Genomic DNA, 17341 nt, shown 5'->3' with positions numbered 1-17341 from the left:
TGTCCACTGCTGGGAGGACTCTGCACCCACCTCTCCTATGTCTGGGCACTGATGGGAGGACTCTGCACCCACCCCTCCTATGTCTGGGCACTGCTGGAGTCCTCTGCACCCACCCCTCCTATGTTGGGGCACTACTGGGAGGACTCTGCACCCACCCCTCCGATGTCTGGGCACTGCTGAGAGCACTCTGCACCCACCCCTCCTATGTCTGGGCACTGCTGGGAGTGATAGGCACCCACTCCTCCTATGTCTGGGCACTGCTGGGAGGACTCTGCACCCACCACTCCTATGTCTGGGCACTGCTGGGAGGGCTCTGCACCCACCCCTCCTATGTCTGGGCACTGCTGGGAGCATTCTGCACCCACCCCTCTTATGTCTGGGCACTGCTGGGAGCACTCTGCACCCACCCCTCCTATTTCTGGGCACTGCTGGGAGAACTCTGCACACACCCCTCCTATGTCTGGGCACTGCTGGGAGGACTCTGCACCCACCCCTCCTATGTCTGGGCACTGCTGGGCGGATTCTGAACCCACCCCTCCTATGTCTGGGCACTGCTGGGACTGATAGGCACCAACCCCTCCTATGTCTGGGCACTGCTGGGAGGACTCTGCACCCACCCCTCCTATGTCTGGGCACTGTTGGGAGGACTCTGCACCCACCCCTCCTATATCTGGGCACTGCTGGGAGTCCTCTGCACCCACCCCTCCTGTGTCTGGGCACTGCTGGGAGTGATGGGCACCCACCCCTCCTATTTCTGGGCACTGCTGGGAGCACTCTGCACCCACCCCTCATATGGCTGGGCACTGCTGTGAGTGATAGGCACCCGCACCTCCTATGTCTGGACACTGCTGGGTGGACTCTGCAACCACCCCTCCTATGTCTGGGCACTGCTGGTAGTGATAGGCACCCACCCCTCCTATGTGTGGGCACTGCTGGGAGGACTCTGCACCCACCCCTCCTATGTCTGGGCACTGCTGGGAGGACTCTGCACCCACCCCTCCTATTTCTGGGCACTGCTGGGAGGACTCTGCACCCACCACTCCTATGCCTGGGCACTGCTGGGAGGACTCTGCACCCACCCCTCCTATGTCTGGGCACTGCTGGGAGCACTCTGCACCCACCCCTCCTATGTCTGGGCACTGCTGGGAGTGATAGGCACCCACCCCTCCTATGTGTGGGCACTGCTGGGAGGACTCTGCACCCATCCCTCATATGTCTGGGCACTGCTGGGAGTGATAGGCACCCACCCCTCCTATATCTGGGTACTGCCGGGAGGACTCTGCACCGACCCCTCCTATGTCTGGGCACTGCTGGGAGGACTCTGCACCCACCCCTCCTATGTCTGGGCACTGCTGGGAGTCCTCTGCACCCACCCCTCCTATGTCTGGGCACTGCTGGGAGGACTCTGCACCCACCCCTCCTATGTCTGGGCACTGCTGGGAGCACTCTGCACCCACCCCTCCTATGTCTGGGCACTGCTGGGAGTGATAGGCACCCACCCCTCCTATGTCTGGGCACTGCTGGGAGGACTCTGCACCCACCCCTCATATGTCTGGGCACTGCTGGGAGGAATCTGCACCCACTCCTCCTATGTCTGGGCACTGCTGGGGCTGATGGCCACACACCCCTATGTGTCTGTCCACTGGCGTGGTACAACCCGTACCCATGTCCTAAAGGCCTGGGTATGGGCCATACCCCTACGTCACCCCAACAATGGCGGTACGGCCTGTACCCACGTCCTAAAGGCATGGGTACAGGCCGTACCCCCATTGTTGGGGTGCCGTAGGGGTACAGCCCGTACCCATGCCTTTAGGACGTGGGTATGGGTCGTACCACGCCTACCCCTACGTCACCCCAACAATGGCGGTACGGCCCATACCCACATCCCAAAGGCATGTGTACGGCCTGTACCCCCATTGTTGGTGTGCCGTAGGGGTACGGCCCGTGCCCATGCCTTTAGGACCTGGGTACAGGTCGTACCATGCCTACCCCTATGGCACCCCAACAATGGCGGTATGGCCCGTACCCACGTCCCAAAGGCATGGGTACGGCCCATACCCCCATTGTTGGGGTGCCGTAGGGGTACGGACCGTACCAATGCCATTAGGACATGGGTACGGGCCGTACCGCCATTGTTGGGGTGCCGTAGGGGTAGGCGTGGTACGACCCGTACCCACGTCCTAAAGGCATGGGTACGGCCCGTACCCATGCCTTTAGGACGTGGGTACGGGCTGTACCGCAATTGTTGGGGTGCCGCAGGGGTAGGCGTGGTACGACCCTTACCCACGTCCTAATGGCATGTGTACAGGCCGTACCCCTACGGCACCCCAACAATGTGGGTACGGGCCGTACCCATGCCTTTGGGACATGGGTACGGGCCGTACCGCCATTGTTGGGGTGACGTAGGGGTGGGCGTGGTACGACCCATACCCACGCTCTTAAGGCGGTACGGTGCGTAACACAATTGTTGTGTTGACGGTTCGCGTCCATGTCCACTTCCGTTGTGGCGGACGCAGGCCTTGGTGGACACGCCCCCACCCCCTGAAGTGACCAGGCCCTGGGGGTCAGGTATGTACAGGGCATGTATGATTTTTAACTTGGGTGGGGGTTATGTTTCCTGCCCCTGCCCCCCCCTTTGCCACTGGGTGTTGTTCTGACCTTCTGCGGCGTCTGCGTCGGTTCCTGTACATCAGGTCGACTGCTATGAGGGCCGGGATGACACGTAGGTTGGGGTCCATGGCTGTCCGTCGCGTACAGGTGCTCCTTCTGCGCGTCGTCCTGATTTCCAGGCAGTTTTTGGCTGCCGTAAAATATAATCCGTGCGCAGTGACGTGGGCACGGATCGTACTTGCTGGTTCGTGAAACGCTGCCTGACTCCGTCCGGACGTCACGTCCGCAGTGTCCCCGATCAGAATTGTGGGTATGTTTTTGTCGGTCGGTGGTTTTTATGAATCGTACGGAAATGGTGTTTCCGTACGAATCGTACTTGCTTGTTTGTAAGGTGTTTTTCCAGGGTACGAGTCGGACAGAGAAAACGCTCCGTCCGACGGTTCGTACCCGGGTTTTAACGGATCGGAATCGACCCCTTGGAGTGAAGCTAGGTTGAATGCAAACCATATGTGCAAACATTCAACTGATGGAGCTATTACTGTTTTTCAGTGCAAATAAATGGCAAGTATTTTAGGCCATAAATGGTACAGTTATTATTTCAAAAAAATACACCCAGGCGAGTGATATTCTTTAAAGTGTTACTTGGGCCTCGATATGTTAGTCAGATGATATTTTGTTATCGATATTGTGACATACAACCATGGCTTTGGGTAATCCTTATTCAGCCATTGGTTTGTTGGGGTGTCAGTCACATATTGGCCATTAACAGCGGATTGTCCAATTGGCAGCTTTTGTGTGACTGGAATGCTAGATTACTGCCTTTCTACATATATGTAAGGGGCAAGCACTGACAGACAGAAGAGTCATGCCATGTACAGAATAGTCACAGCAGTGAAACCTGAGCAGGTCAAGGTGCTAAACTGACAAGCTCTTGCTAGTGGTGCTTTTCTCTACACCTGCATTGTATTGTCTGAGGGAGCCTTCTGGTAGGCCCATTCCCCTTTGGGTTCCCCTGGGTCACTGACCCTATACCATTTAATTGATCTTGGAGTGCAGGATTTTTCTGTTATCACTTTGCAGCTTGTTCACTTTTAGTGTCAATGACTTTCTGCAAATCCTTTAGGACATACATTTTATTTAAATCTTTAATTTCAAAACATTGTCATCTTCTATTTACTAATCCACTTCCCTTTTGACATTGCTACAGTAAATATACGAGATCTCTAGTGCACAAACTTAACAAACTCAACATAACTAACCATCAAAGATAAAGAAAGCTTATATTAGCAATCTACTAATTATTTAACTTTCCATAGTAGAGTGCTACTTACCACAAAGTGTTTCAATGACTTGTAAGGGGGATATGTGCTATATAAATAACATTTACAGTTAAAAATTGGAGTCTTAAGTGCTAAATAAATAACATTTGCAGTTTAAATGGGGATTGTTTTAACTCTTTAATTTAGGAAATGGTAATTTTTCATGATATCTAACATTGTTCAGATTTAATGGCCATGGTTGCATAGAGTGTTTTTTAAATTTCATCTGAGATCTTAATACGGTTAAACGGGGCATAAGAAACAACGATGGACTTATGAACACTTTTGTTGTCTCTGGTCCATTATATTGCTTGTCTTAATTGTCCAGGAGTTGACATTATGGAAAGGAGGAGTGGGAAAAATGTAAGTGGTGGTCTGGCCAATTTACCGGGATCAGTGTCCGATTTTAGGATTTCTTCCTTGGTGAATATCAGACCAAGTGTGGCTCCTTTTGTGTGAGTGGGTGAGAAGTGTACTTAAGGGAGATCATCATTGAGTAAAAAGAGAAAAAAAAGCACAGCAGGTTTGTCAAATCCATCTTGTAGTAAATGTTAAGGGTACTCTAGGAAGATGTTATAGGGAACGGAGTTTGTTTTTCTTCTCTGAATTCTCTCAGTTGGTCTGTCAACAGAATGATGGTGTGACATTTGATGTTCCTCATATCTGCAAACTTCACTTGCGCTGCCAGACATTGAAAGATGTAGACCTGTTTACACTGTAAAAACTTGAATTGAAATGTGAATCTGCTCTGTAAAGGAGTGTCACTCCACCTAGTGGAGGTGAGGTCCATTATCATCTGCCAGTGGTTTGGAGGAGATTCTCTTGGGTTGATAGCTGTTGCTGTTTCTTGCATGTATGAGAGGTTGGAGTCACATGGAGGGTTGACTGATGGCAAAGGAGATTACTGCTCTCACAGTGAGGCTTCAGTATTGTGTGATGAGAAGTAGCGAGGCATTGATTATAAATGCATCTGGAAATGACCACATTTCTCATTATGTGGATCTTCTTTGCATTGCAGGTATTGGTGTCTCTAAATGTATGCTATGCTCTTGTATGTCAAGCAAACAACTAATTCCAAAAATGGCAAAACTTATACCAGCATGTTCAATAGGAAACCAGGGAAGACGGACATGCAAAGATATCTGTATGATGAGTTCCTAAACCAGAGAATGCTCCAGAGTAAAGAGTTATACAAAGTGTGCAGCACAGGTCGTGGGGATAACCATCTTAAAATTGTCTATACATTTTTATATATTAGCCATGAAGATGATTATATTCATATTACAGAACATCTTTTACTCAACCATTTAAAACAATTAACATATTTATATCTCCCTGCTTTCAGTGAAACATGGACTGAGAAGCAACACATATTACAAAGAAAAGTCAAGGAAGTTTGTGGTAAATAAAATAAATATTACCGGACTGAATTTCATACGGAATCTTAAAATAAAGTAAAATAGCTCAAAATAACAAGAGGCAGAATCCGTGGTATACGAGGTTTTCTAATGGGCTTTATTCCATTCAAAATGGCCGACTCGAGTCGCGGCCTTCAGGTTCCGTCACCACGAGGGTTCAGGAAGTGAAGTACAATAATTCATTAACAGACATGTATTTTTATAATAAGTGCATTACAATGAAACGAATGTAGAAGGCGTAACATTTGTTAAGAAAAGTGACGTGACAGTGACATAATCGAAACTAGGCGTAATAAGGAATAAAAGAAACATGATTGGTTAGAATTATCAGACATAGGTGGATCTATAAGATAATACTTGGCATAGATGCGCGCGCGGCAGCATGACGTGTAATTGACGTGCAACTAGGGGGTGAAAGGGACTTGACATTTAGCTCTACATGTGGAGACGAGAAGTCTGGGGTCAAGTCAACCTAATCCCAAATCATATCTAACATCCTATGTTTAAAGAACTATGTTATCCACAAGGAAGAGACTCTCGGACAGAATCTATTCTATACTGACTGTGTACGTGTACAAGCGTCTAAGTGTCTATATGAGATGCGAGGGGCAGAAAACTTTCCATGGCAACAGGGCTATGAATCACTTGCAGGAGGACGGAAAGCTGAGTCCTTTGCTTGTGAGCTAAAGGAAATGTTTACCTAAATCACTGGACAGGAATGCATCGGCTGAAGAGCAAAATAGATAATTCGAAGGTGAAATACAACTTCTTGGCAGACAGGCGAAAACTGGCCGAGGCAGGCACCGTTAGCTGCACAGGGAGTAGGACAAAGTTCATGGATACAGATGCGAGCTCAAGCTGAAGCTGTCAGAGACAGAAAGCAGGGAAAGGCTTTGAGGACAGAATCGGGCCTACTTGCCTGAACTGTAAAAATGAAGTAACTTAGCCATATAAAGTCGGTGGCCTTTCATACTTAGGAATCGAATATCCAGCCCATTGATGGCGGATCTGACAGAGAACATGTCGACGGTAGACACACATATGTTTGCGTCTTAGAAACTGGAACTGGAGGGAACATACATGTACTTGTAACATGCATATAGAACCGTTGGGGTCCAAGATAGGGGACATAACTGATCAGGAAAATCCACATTTCCACATTCCCTCCTTGTCCCCTTCTTGCCCTTCACGAGACATCAATCTTCATCATTCCATTGATTTGCTCATGGAGCATCATTTCTTCTTCTTTCTTCTTCCGGCATTCTGAACGGGACCTGTGATGTGGAATGCATGATGTGGCACACAGACCACAAATCGCTGGTCCACCTTGCAGGCATAAACAACAACTGAAGAGCATAAGAAGGCCAATACCTAGGAAGGATAAAACTCTCCATCCCCAGGCTGATATCACACTCCAAAACCACCCGGACCACGTCCAAGTGCCTGGATTCTCGTGTATCTGGCTTACAATCTTATGAAGGCGTGTTATAGCTTTATATACAGATGGCGAATTTTCTGGTATGAATATGCAGCAGCTGGATCCGATGACCCTGCAAGCTCCGCCCCTATCGGCCAGGATGACGTCAAGGACAAGACGATTCTGGAGAACAACAATTCTCATCACTGATTGTTCCTCTGTCAGATTGCCTAGGGCGGCTATAGTCTCGTTTACTACAGCTTCAAGAGTCTTGGTGAGTCTGCGTATCAGCTTACTATTTGATATTGTACCTATATAGGGAAAGATACCTTTATTGAAATCTACATACTTGTCCCATGCTGTCTCAGTATAATCGACAACTGGGAGATCTCTTTGCTCTCTATTGTGTACTAAATGAACATTTCGATAATAATCAGGGGGAGCTAGGAAAACAGGTGGCAAAAGGAATGCTATGTAACAGGTACCATCCCAATCTAGAGGCAAACGCATATATGCCGTCTGACCACATATAAAGTAAGAATGGCGAGAAGCTCTAAATGAAGATTTACCTTGATCACTATATTCTACTGTAGTAACGCATTGGCTATGGCCCATGTGTATGGAACCAACTTTTCTTACACATAATTCACCCTTAACTGGAAATACTGACATAGTGGGCAGAATTAGTTCAACTTCGGATTTGACATTCAGAATCATAAGATTAGGCGTAAAATTACCTAATTTATACACTTCATTTTCTAAATCAGTTCCTGTTCTACTGGGGTGACCCTCCTTATTAGGGTGACAGACTTTGAATAAAACTAGATTCAGATTTCCCCATATCCAATGTTGTTGATAAACTGCTGTGTCTGGGTCTATGGAATTTAATAAACTAAACCATGCTCCACAGGAGCCATTGTGTGTGAACGGATGTGGAAAGAAAGGCAGAACTCCTTTGTTATTCTGATAGGGAGGAAGTCGGCCACACACCCAACAATTGGTCGCATTACTAGTCTGATGGGAATGATGTAACATACTAATGAAGGTGTTATTGCGCAGCGCAAGTCTATAAGATAATTCATGTGGCGGTAGGTCACTAAAAGAATGTTCTGCAGCAACATTATAAACATGTCTAGAGATAGGATGATATATGTGCAAAATCACACTCGTAATAATTACTAAAATACTCAATAAAAACAAAATTAATAATGTCCTCATACAGTAGCTACGCAGTGATTTACAATACGCCTGTCGTTTCAACATTTCTTGGGTATTTTCTCTACTCAGGTCCAAGGGATACATGTCGGAGACAATTCAACCGCTTCACCTTGGAGAGGACTTAAACAATCAAATTGCTCGACTGTTTGGGCCTAAGCTTTAATTTATAGTACTGAGAGTCATTCTTTTCAACAAAAGGAAGTTTTGAATCAGTCTGTGAGGGAGTGCAGGGCACAGTGTCTATATCTGAAGGTAGTCCATGAAATTTTTTGACGTGACTTGAATGAATCCACCCTTTTCGTCCCTCGATCTTCACGGCTGTTCTTGTGGTCAACAGGACCAACTTGGGTGCTTTCCACCTGGGCTCCAATTGACTTTTCCTGTCGAAGTTTCTCACAAAGACAAGATTACCCGGAACAACGTCATGGGGTTTCGCCTCAGTGTTGTCGGGAAAGGCTGCAGCTACCTGTGAACGAGAAGATTGTAGTGCAGACATCAAGGAAGCCAAGTAATCTGTCAGCATATTACAGTCAACATCAGTTATTTTACGTGGTATAGGCGTCCCCCACATATTCGGCGGTCTACCGAAGATCACCTCATACGGGGATAGCCCTGTTCTAGAGTGTGCTACCATTCTCATGTAAAAGAGTGCAACTGGTAATGCTACTATCCAGTCGACACCTTTCTCTCTACATATTTTGGACAGTCTGATTTTCAGTGTCTGGTTATGTCTTTCTACGAGACCTGCTGCCTCGGGGTGTCGGACACAGTGGAATTTCCACTGATATCCCAACAAGAGTGAGACATGTTTCATTAATTCGGATGAGAAAGGCTGGCCGTTATCTGAATATACAACACGTGGTAAACCGTACCGTGGGAAGAATTCTCGAACTAGCTGCTTGGCAGTAGTCGGGGCAGTGTAATCTGATACGGGATACGCCTCTGTCCAACGGGAGAGAGCGCAGACAACTACGAGGACATATTTGAATCCTCGACAACGTTCCATCTGAATATAATCCATCTGGAGGACTTCAAAAGGATGGTCAGGAGGCTGAAATCCACCCTGCTCTACGGGAACACTCTTTCCTGGATTAAACTGACAACATATCATACAGGTGCGAACTTTTTGTTTAGCTGCTGCTCGTAAATGTTTGTTGAACCAAATGTGCTGAATGCTGTCTAGCATAGCCTTCTCTCCTAAATGTGCTGGACTGTGAACTGTAGCTATAATGGCTTGAACCATGGAATCAGGGAGAAACCATACAGATTTCTCCTTTGTCATCCACCCTTGATCTGTCTGGATCCCTCCTAGTTCAGTCCACTTCTTTATTTCTTCTGCTGTGGCATGTGTCTGTATGTCAATTACGTCAAGTGCGGGATCCTTAATTGTCATACACTGTGTTGGTGTCTGAACTATTGGCTTTGTCATGTCTAATGTGCGATTCTGAACAGTCTGTTTAGCTGTTCTGTCAGCTAAATCATTGCCTTGAGAAATGGTATCAGTAACCTTCGTGTGTGCTTTACATTTCATAATCGATATAGCAGTGGGTAGATGTATTGCGTCTAACAAAGCATGAATGAGGGGCCCGTGCTGAATGTGGGCACCATGGGACGTTAGATAACCTCTCTCTCGCCACAGCACGCCGAAGTCGTGTACAACTCCGAATGCATAACGTGAGTCAGTGTATACATTAACTTTCTTATTTGTGGCTTGAATACAGGCTTGCGTTAGAGCAATAAGTTCTGCTGCTTGGGCTGACAGAGTATCTATACAATGTGTCTCAATAACTTCAGTGTCTGTTGTGACTGCATACGCGGCCACTAAATCTCCTGTACTTGCTCTCATGCATGATCCGTCTACATACAACGTCAGGTCTGGATCTAACAATGGAACGTCTGTCAAGTCTTGTCTAGGTTTCGTCTTTATTTCAATGATTTCAACACAATCATGAGCTAGTGGGTCTGTTCCAATTACAGGTAATAGTGTAGCAGGATTCAATGTATTACACCGTCGGATCTCTATGTGTGGTTGAAACAATGTCAGTTCATAACCGGTAAGTCTTGCTATGGTCAAGTGTTGTGTTTGTGTTCGGTTCACAAGAACCTCTACTGCATGTGGTACTTGTACTGTCAATGGGTGTCCTAATACTATGGCATCGCTTTGTCTGATTGCTAAAGCTGTCGCTGCCACTGATTTCAGGCATGCAGGCAAAGCCTGAGCTACGGGATCTAATGTACTGGAAAAATAAGCACATGGCTTGCGTGATCCTGCTTGATCCTGAGTGAGTACTGACAAGGCAGTACCTTCGCGTTCTGTAACAAAGAGTGTAAAAGGTTTGCTATAACATGGTGTTGCTAAAACAGGTGCTTGACATAAAGCTTCCTTTAGGCTTTCAAAAGCTTGTGTATGTTCCTGAGTCCAAGGGAGAACAGTCGATGTGGCTGCCTCCTGTGTGGTTAACTGAATGAGTGGTTTTGCTAGAAATGCGTACTGAGGGATCCACTGCCTACAATATGAAGTGAGGCCTATGAAAGCCCGCACCTCCTTTTGTGTCTGGGGTATTGACATGTTAGCAATTAACTGGATGCGATCTGGTGTAAGCTGCCTTCCCTCCTTGGACAGCGAGTGACCAAGATAAATAACTCGCTGAACACAGAATTGCAGCTTAGAAGGGGACACCTTGTGTCCCTTGTCGGCTAGGAAATGTAAAACTGTCAGAGAAGCTTTTTCACATTCTGGCTCGCTTCTCGCGGTGATCAGCAGATCATCGACATATTGAAGCAGTGCAGTATTGACTGGCATGTGGATACTGTCAAGTTCTCGTTTCAATGCTTGGCTGTAGATGCTGGGGCTTTCTGTAAATCCTTGGGGAGCGCGTGAGAATTTAAAACTGCGCCCATTTAAACTGAATCCGAACAAGTATTGGCTTTCCGGATCTATTGGGACGCTGAAAAAGGCATTCTTGAGATCAATTACAGTAAAAAATGTTGCTTCGGAATCAATTGCTGTCAACAATGATGATATATCAGGGACCACAGGGAATTGTGGTACAATACACTTGTTTAGTTCACGCAAATCAATAACCAATCGGTATACTGGCGGAGCAGTAGGATCAGTTCGTTTAAGAATCGGAATTATCGGTGAATTACATACATTGGAGTCTGTTTCTACAACTACTCCCTGGGCAATTAGCTCATCAATGATTTTCAACAAAGCCACTACAGCATCATGCGGTAACTTGTATTGTCGCATTCGTGGTAGTACCACTCCTGCTTTCAATGTAACTCGATAGGGTGTAATGTTCATGCAGCCAACATCCGTAGGGCCTTGTGCCCATAGATGCACTGGTAAAGTCTGTAGTCGGGGATCCATGTCTCTAGACACATAGTGACCTTTAAAATCACGCAAAAACAACCTTACTCCTTCCGGAGAACAACATATTATGGCTCCTAGTGCTTTCAGAGTCTTAATTCCTAACAGATTTTCTGGGCATGATTTAGTAAGCAATAAATCTGTAGTTCGTGTCAAAGGTCCTATCGTAAGTGGTAGAGGCTGTGATACTTCATTAACAATAGGTTTTCCCGAAAAACCAAGGGAAACATTTTGAGAGCCTGAGAGGGGTGCCCCTGGAACTTCACTACGTTTTATTGTTGTTCGACTTGCCCCTGTATCGAGTAAGAATTTTCTATCTTGACCTAATAATTCACTATGTACATAAGGTCCTTCTTGATCTACCGGAATCTCGATAAGCGGTAAGTCAACTTCCCTCTCTAGGCTGGTTCATGCGTAACGCTGATACTCAGGGTATTCATACTGTGCAGTCTGATACATTTGTCGTGTTGTGGTTTGTGTGGCAGTAGCAGGCAACGGTGGTGCAGCTGGCACAAACTGTATGGGTTGCTGTGAGGCTGGCATGGACTGTTGCTGAACTGGCATGGACTGTCCATGCTGCATAGCTCCTTGTTCATTCTGATCTTGTCTAACTAATCGTGGTCTCTCCTTTGCAATACCTGTAGCTATATTACGTTTCAGGACTTGACAATCATGTACATAATGGCCTAGTTGTTTACAGTAATTGCAGGTTCCTTTTACAGGAACTGCAGAATCACCAGAATGTGTCACACCCTTTTTGTGACCATCCGCTGGTACTGTCTGAGAAACTAGCATTTTCATTTTTGTATCCTTCATGCGTCTATGCTCGTGTTCTTGTTCATCCCTAATTCTATTGTGATGATACTGTAACATTTGTAGCATTTGCGACGGAGTGTTACTTTGCCAGGTACTCTCGAATTTCAATATTCTATTCTTCACTGGAGGCAATGCATTTTCCACTAATTTTGTCACAAATAAATGTGGATATGAATCACTACTTGCTTTTATACCACTATTTATACCAAAACATTTTTCAAATCGAGCATAATAATCGCTTGTGTCTTCATCTTGCTTTTGTTTACAGGCTGTGATTGCACCCCAATCTTCCTTTTTTGTAGTTAATAAACGTGGCAGTACCTGTACTAGTAAACCTGGTAATAGTTTAACTTTATCCCCGAGCCCCGAACCTGCAGCTCGGCCCCTTTCTTCCTCTGCTAATGCTGTCCAGTCTATCTTTTGGTCTCCCACTTCCCACTCTTTTTCTTTCAGTTTTTCATATATGCCAGCAGGCAAAAGCACCTTTAATATCGTCATAATATCAGGAAAGGTGTACTCTCCCATCAGTAACATGTCTTTAATTTCTCGGTGGAAACCCGCTGGGTCTTTGTCATGACTAGGTACTACTTTTTTCATTTCTAATAATTCCATTTTTGATATGGGTGTGTAAACAAATACACGGTGAAACTCATTGTCTTCGCCTTTTATTGGGTGCACTTCTCGTAGGGGATTTTGTCTATCCATATAGTACGGCGCTCTTTCTCTGTGGGGCAGCGAGAGAGAATCCGGACTTACAAAAAGGACATACTGCTTACGTGACACTAATATCTCTTTAATTAGCTTGTTACTAGAACCTCTCCATCTGTTCGTGAGTAGTTCCGTTAATATATCAGGTAAAGGACCAGGGTCAGCATGTTGGCTCTTATATAATATGAGGAGTTGCTGAATCATATAGATTCCAGCTAAACGTTGTTCATCTGTACTGAGATTAAAAAACGTGTGTGCTACGGTCTTATCACCGTATTTTTCAGGACTGTCAATCCAGTGAACGGCTGATCTGGCTAATTCTTGCTCATCTATGGAATCGAGGAGGTGGTAACCTCTTCGTTCTCGTAGTATTTTATCTGCGGCTTGAAACGAATGTTCAGGAGATTTCAGATTCATTACAGGCGTCGGATACGTTCTGCTATTATTTGGACATACAGAGTGTATGGGATCAGAAAAACATCTAGTATTTTCACAAGATCTTCCTCTGCCTACATAGGCTATGGTCTCTGACTGTCTTGCAGAGTTCCCTGATTCGGACACTTCATCTTGCTCATACTCGTCTGTTCCCAATCTTTCTTCATGAATACACTCTATTTCTTTACGGATTTTTCGGCACATGGCTATTATACAATTTTGCTTATCGTGTCTCCCTTCTGATATATTCTGACTCCATCTTGTAAGAATAAGCATTGCATTCGGGTCTACCCCCGGACGATCTTGATTTCTAATTACACAGTTTATGAGGAAACGTAACAGTTCCCCCTGTATCTCTACTTTCTGGAATTCCATAGCTCTGTTAATACATCCTGAATCTCGTCCTGTTTGAACAAAATGATATATGTTATCTAGATGCGTAGTCATCCCTGGTAACCTTGCTAAATACTCTGCGGCTCGCCTGATACGTAATGATGCCAGGACCATTTCGTCCTCTTTACCAACCACCGGGTCATATCTACAATTTACAAGGAGTTCCTTAAGCGTACGTTCATTTACGAACTTAGGTGTACGTGAATGTGCTGACTCTTGAAAAACAAGTTTATTTATTCTAGGTGGTGTAAAAGTACTGCTAGCACCTCCCGTGGCCCTATCTGGGGCGTCGGGTGTGAATGGATTCGTTGAACGTGACACAGCAACTATGGGTGTCGATACCTCTGTAGAGTCGACTGCGGAGACAGATGCGGAAACAGATGTGCTTGCCGATGCTTGTGTCGGAACTTGCTGTTGCACGGGGACAGATACCTGATCCTGACGTTGAACCCCTCCGCCAGACGGTCTATGTGGTGTGGCGTTAGCATACTCGGGAGCTGCGTCATCTAGATATGAGGAAAGAAAAACATCTTCTGCGGTTCTGGGATGCCCCTTTGGATGTACCTTAATTGGAAATAATGGGGGTGGCAAGTCTTTTGGCACCTCCGTAACAGCCTTAGGTAGTCCTTCGGCTAGAAGGGGATACATACCATTCATAAGAGCATTTCTTTGTCTATTCACTTGTTCTGATTTCACTCGGATACCTTCCTCAATTAATAGATTTTCTTGAACTTTATTTGAACTTTCTTTACTCCTCTCTTCTTGTCTACGTGCTTTTTCTGTTCGTCTATGAGATTCTTTACGCCATAACTCAACAGCGTCTTTCTGTGACTGTCTGACCTTTCTTTTCCATAACTCTTCCTCCACTTTCATGATGCACTCTGCATCCCAGGTTCCCGCTATGGGCCACCTTTGACTTTCCGGTAATCCTCTGGTATAATCTACCCATAGATCAAGAAACAATATGGCATCTAAGCCATGCTTATGGTACATGAAATGTCCTGGGGTGTCTCTAGGAGGAATAGGAACTGCTTCTTCAAGCACCCCTTTTCTGGTAGTAATCTGTCTTAACTTCGAGAAGAACGGCATATTGACAACTGATCTGATACTTACTCTTGAACTTACTTAATACGAGAAAAACACAATAATGAACAGTGAACAATGAACAATCATTCATACCACAATATGCAAGACATTTCTGAATACTTTAAACATTAAACATTAAACATTATAACAATGATCGACAATGATGACAGTCTGCCTAACTAATCACCACGCTGAATTCTTGACAATAACTGAATACTTCGGAATACTTGATATACTGCTAAACAGTACATATACACTGCTAAACAGTGCAGACCGGATTTGTGTACCCAAATCCGTCTTGACCGGCACAACCTATGTGCGCGTCAACACGCCTCCCCGGCGATGGTACTCACCGAGTAGCTCCTTGAAACGGAAGGCCTCAGAGAATGGACAGGACTCGATAACTGCGGACATCGGACCCTCTGGACGTCGGGATTTCGGAAAACCTGGTGGGCCTCTGTATACCTCGGATCTTGCTCTCTCAGCTAGGCTCTGGTCGGGATACTTCGCACTTCTCACCGCCTCGTCTGGGTTGATCGCAGCCTCAGTCGCCCCCGCTTGACCGGAGGGAGCTTACAGGAAATCCTGCTGGTACGCGTTTATGGTCCGTCCAGCTGTGGCAGGAGACCGGGCCTGCAACGCACCGCCGGCGCGTGAGATGAGAAAGTGTCCCTGTTCGGGCGCCATTATGTGGTAAATAAAATAAATATTACCGGACTGAATTTCATACGGAATCTTAAAATAAAGTAAAATAGCTCAAAATAACAAGAGGCAGAATCCGTGGTATACGAGGTTTTCTAATGGGCTTTATTCCATTCAAAATGGCCGACTCGAGTCGCGGCCTTCAGGTTCCGTCACCACGAGGGTTCAGGAAGTGAAGTACAATAATTCATTAACAGACATGTATTTTTATAATAAGTGCATTACAATGAAACGAATGTAGAAGGCGTAACATTTGTTAAGAAAAGTGACGTGACAGTGACATAATCGAAACTAGGCGTAATAAGGAATAAAAGAAACATGATTGGTTAGAATTATCAGACATAGGTGGATCTATAAGATAATACTTGGCATAGATGCGCGCGCGGCAGCATGACGTGTAATTGACGTGCAACTAGGGGGTGAAAGGGACTTGACATTTAGCTCTACATGTGGAGACGAGAAGTCTGGGGTCAAGTCAACCTAATCCCAAATCATATCTAACATCCTATGTTTAAAGAACTATGTTATCCACAAGGAAGAGACTCTCGGACAGAATCTATTCTATACTGACTGTGTACGTGTACAAGCGTCTAAGTGTCTATATGAGATGCGAGGGGCAGAAAACTTTCCATGGCAACAGGGCTATGAATCACTTGCAGGAGGACGGAAAGCTGAGTCCTTTGCTTGTGAGCTAAAGGAAATGTTTACCTAAATCACTGGACAGGAATGCATCGGCTGAAGAGCAAAATAGATAATTCGAAGGTGAAATACAACTTCTTGGCAGACAGGCGAAAACTGGCCGAGGCAGGCACCGTTAGCTGCACAGGGAGTAGGACAAAGTTCATGGATACAGATGCGAGCTCAAGCTGAAGCTGTCAGAGACAGAAAGCAGGGAAAGGCTTTGAGGACAGAATCGGGCCTACTTGCCTGAACTGTAAAAATGAAGTAACTTAGCCATATAAAGTCGGTGGCCTTTCATACTTAGGAATCGAATATCCAGCCCATTGATGGCGGATCTGACAGAGAACATGTCGACGGTAGACACACATATGTTTGCGTCTTAGAAACTGGAACTGGAGGGAACATACATGTACTTGTAACATGCATATAGAACCGTTGGGGTCCAAGATAGGGGACATAACTGATCAGGAAAATCCACATTTCCACAAGTTTGGAAATGTGATGTCATGAGCAGTAACCCGCTGTCGCCTATCATCCAGCCCCAGGCTGACTGTCTGGTCTTGGCACACTGTTTGGAGAACCTTGTCAGAGACAAAAAGTCCTTCTCCAATGCTTTGAAAAATGTCTCCTCACTGTTAAAGACTAAAGGACATCTAATAATGATTGCTGCCCTAGAAGCCACGTTTTTTTTGGTTGGTGACGTAAGGTTTCCTCTTCTCTGCATGAATGAGGATTTTCTGAGAAATGCTCTCATCAGGGCTGGTTATGTCATCGAGGAATTTTACATTATTCATCGGAAACAAAACAGTGTGTATTCTGTAGCAGATTATACAAGTTTTGTCGTTTTAAAAGCATGCAAAGAAAGAGAGGTGTAACATTTCAATAGATGAAAACCTCCCAAAGCACAGTGATGAAAATATCAGCTCGGACGAGCATCAAATAAATTTATTTTCCATTTCTCCTAAGATGTTTTTATTCATGTATTTACAATTATAGTGACATGTTGGTAAAACATTAAAATGTTCTATCAAGCTGGACATACAATGCTGAGTAACAGTGGTGAGGTGAAATGTTAGTAAGAAATGTTGTCATCCCACCTCCTGCACATTACTTTCTTTATCAAATACCATGACTGATTTTAATTACAAAGCCAAGAATCTGGATC

The 17341-nt window shown here is 45.4% G+C and overlaps 1 protein-coding gene across 1 annotated transcript in view; it reads left to right on the top strand.

Annotated features, from left to right (window-relative positions):
- LOC146829764 (nicotinamide N-methyltransferase-like) overlaps positions 1 to 17135 on the top strand; it is a 55828-nt gene extending 38693 nt beyond the window's left edge. Inside the window, exons 3-4 of the mRNA XM_085608485.1 lie at positions 5275 to 5328; positions 16670 to 17135. Of these exons, the coding sequence (XP_085464611.1) occupies positions 5275 to 5328; positions 16670 to 17051 (436 nt within the window). The 3' untranslated portion in view covers positions 17052 to 17135. The remainder of the gene's footprint in view (positions 1 to 5274; positions 5329 to 16669) is intronic.
- The last annotated feature ends 206 nt before the right edge of the window (positions 17136 to 17341 follow it).

Source organism: Triturus cristatus, chromosome 5_2 (assembly GCF_964204655.1).
Source record: "Triturus cristatus chromosome 5_2, aTriCri1.1, whole genome shotgun sequence".
Lineage (NCBI taxonomy): Eukaryota > Metazoa > Chordata > Amphibia > Caudata > Salamandridae > Triturus > Triturus cristatus.
This window is presented reverse-complemented; position numbering and strand designations above follow the sequence as displayed.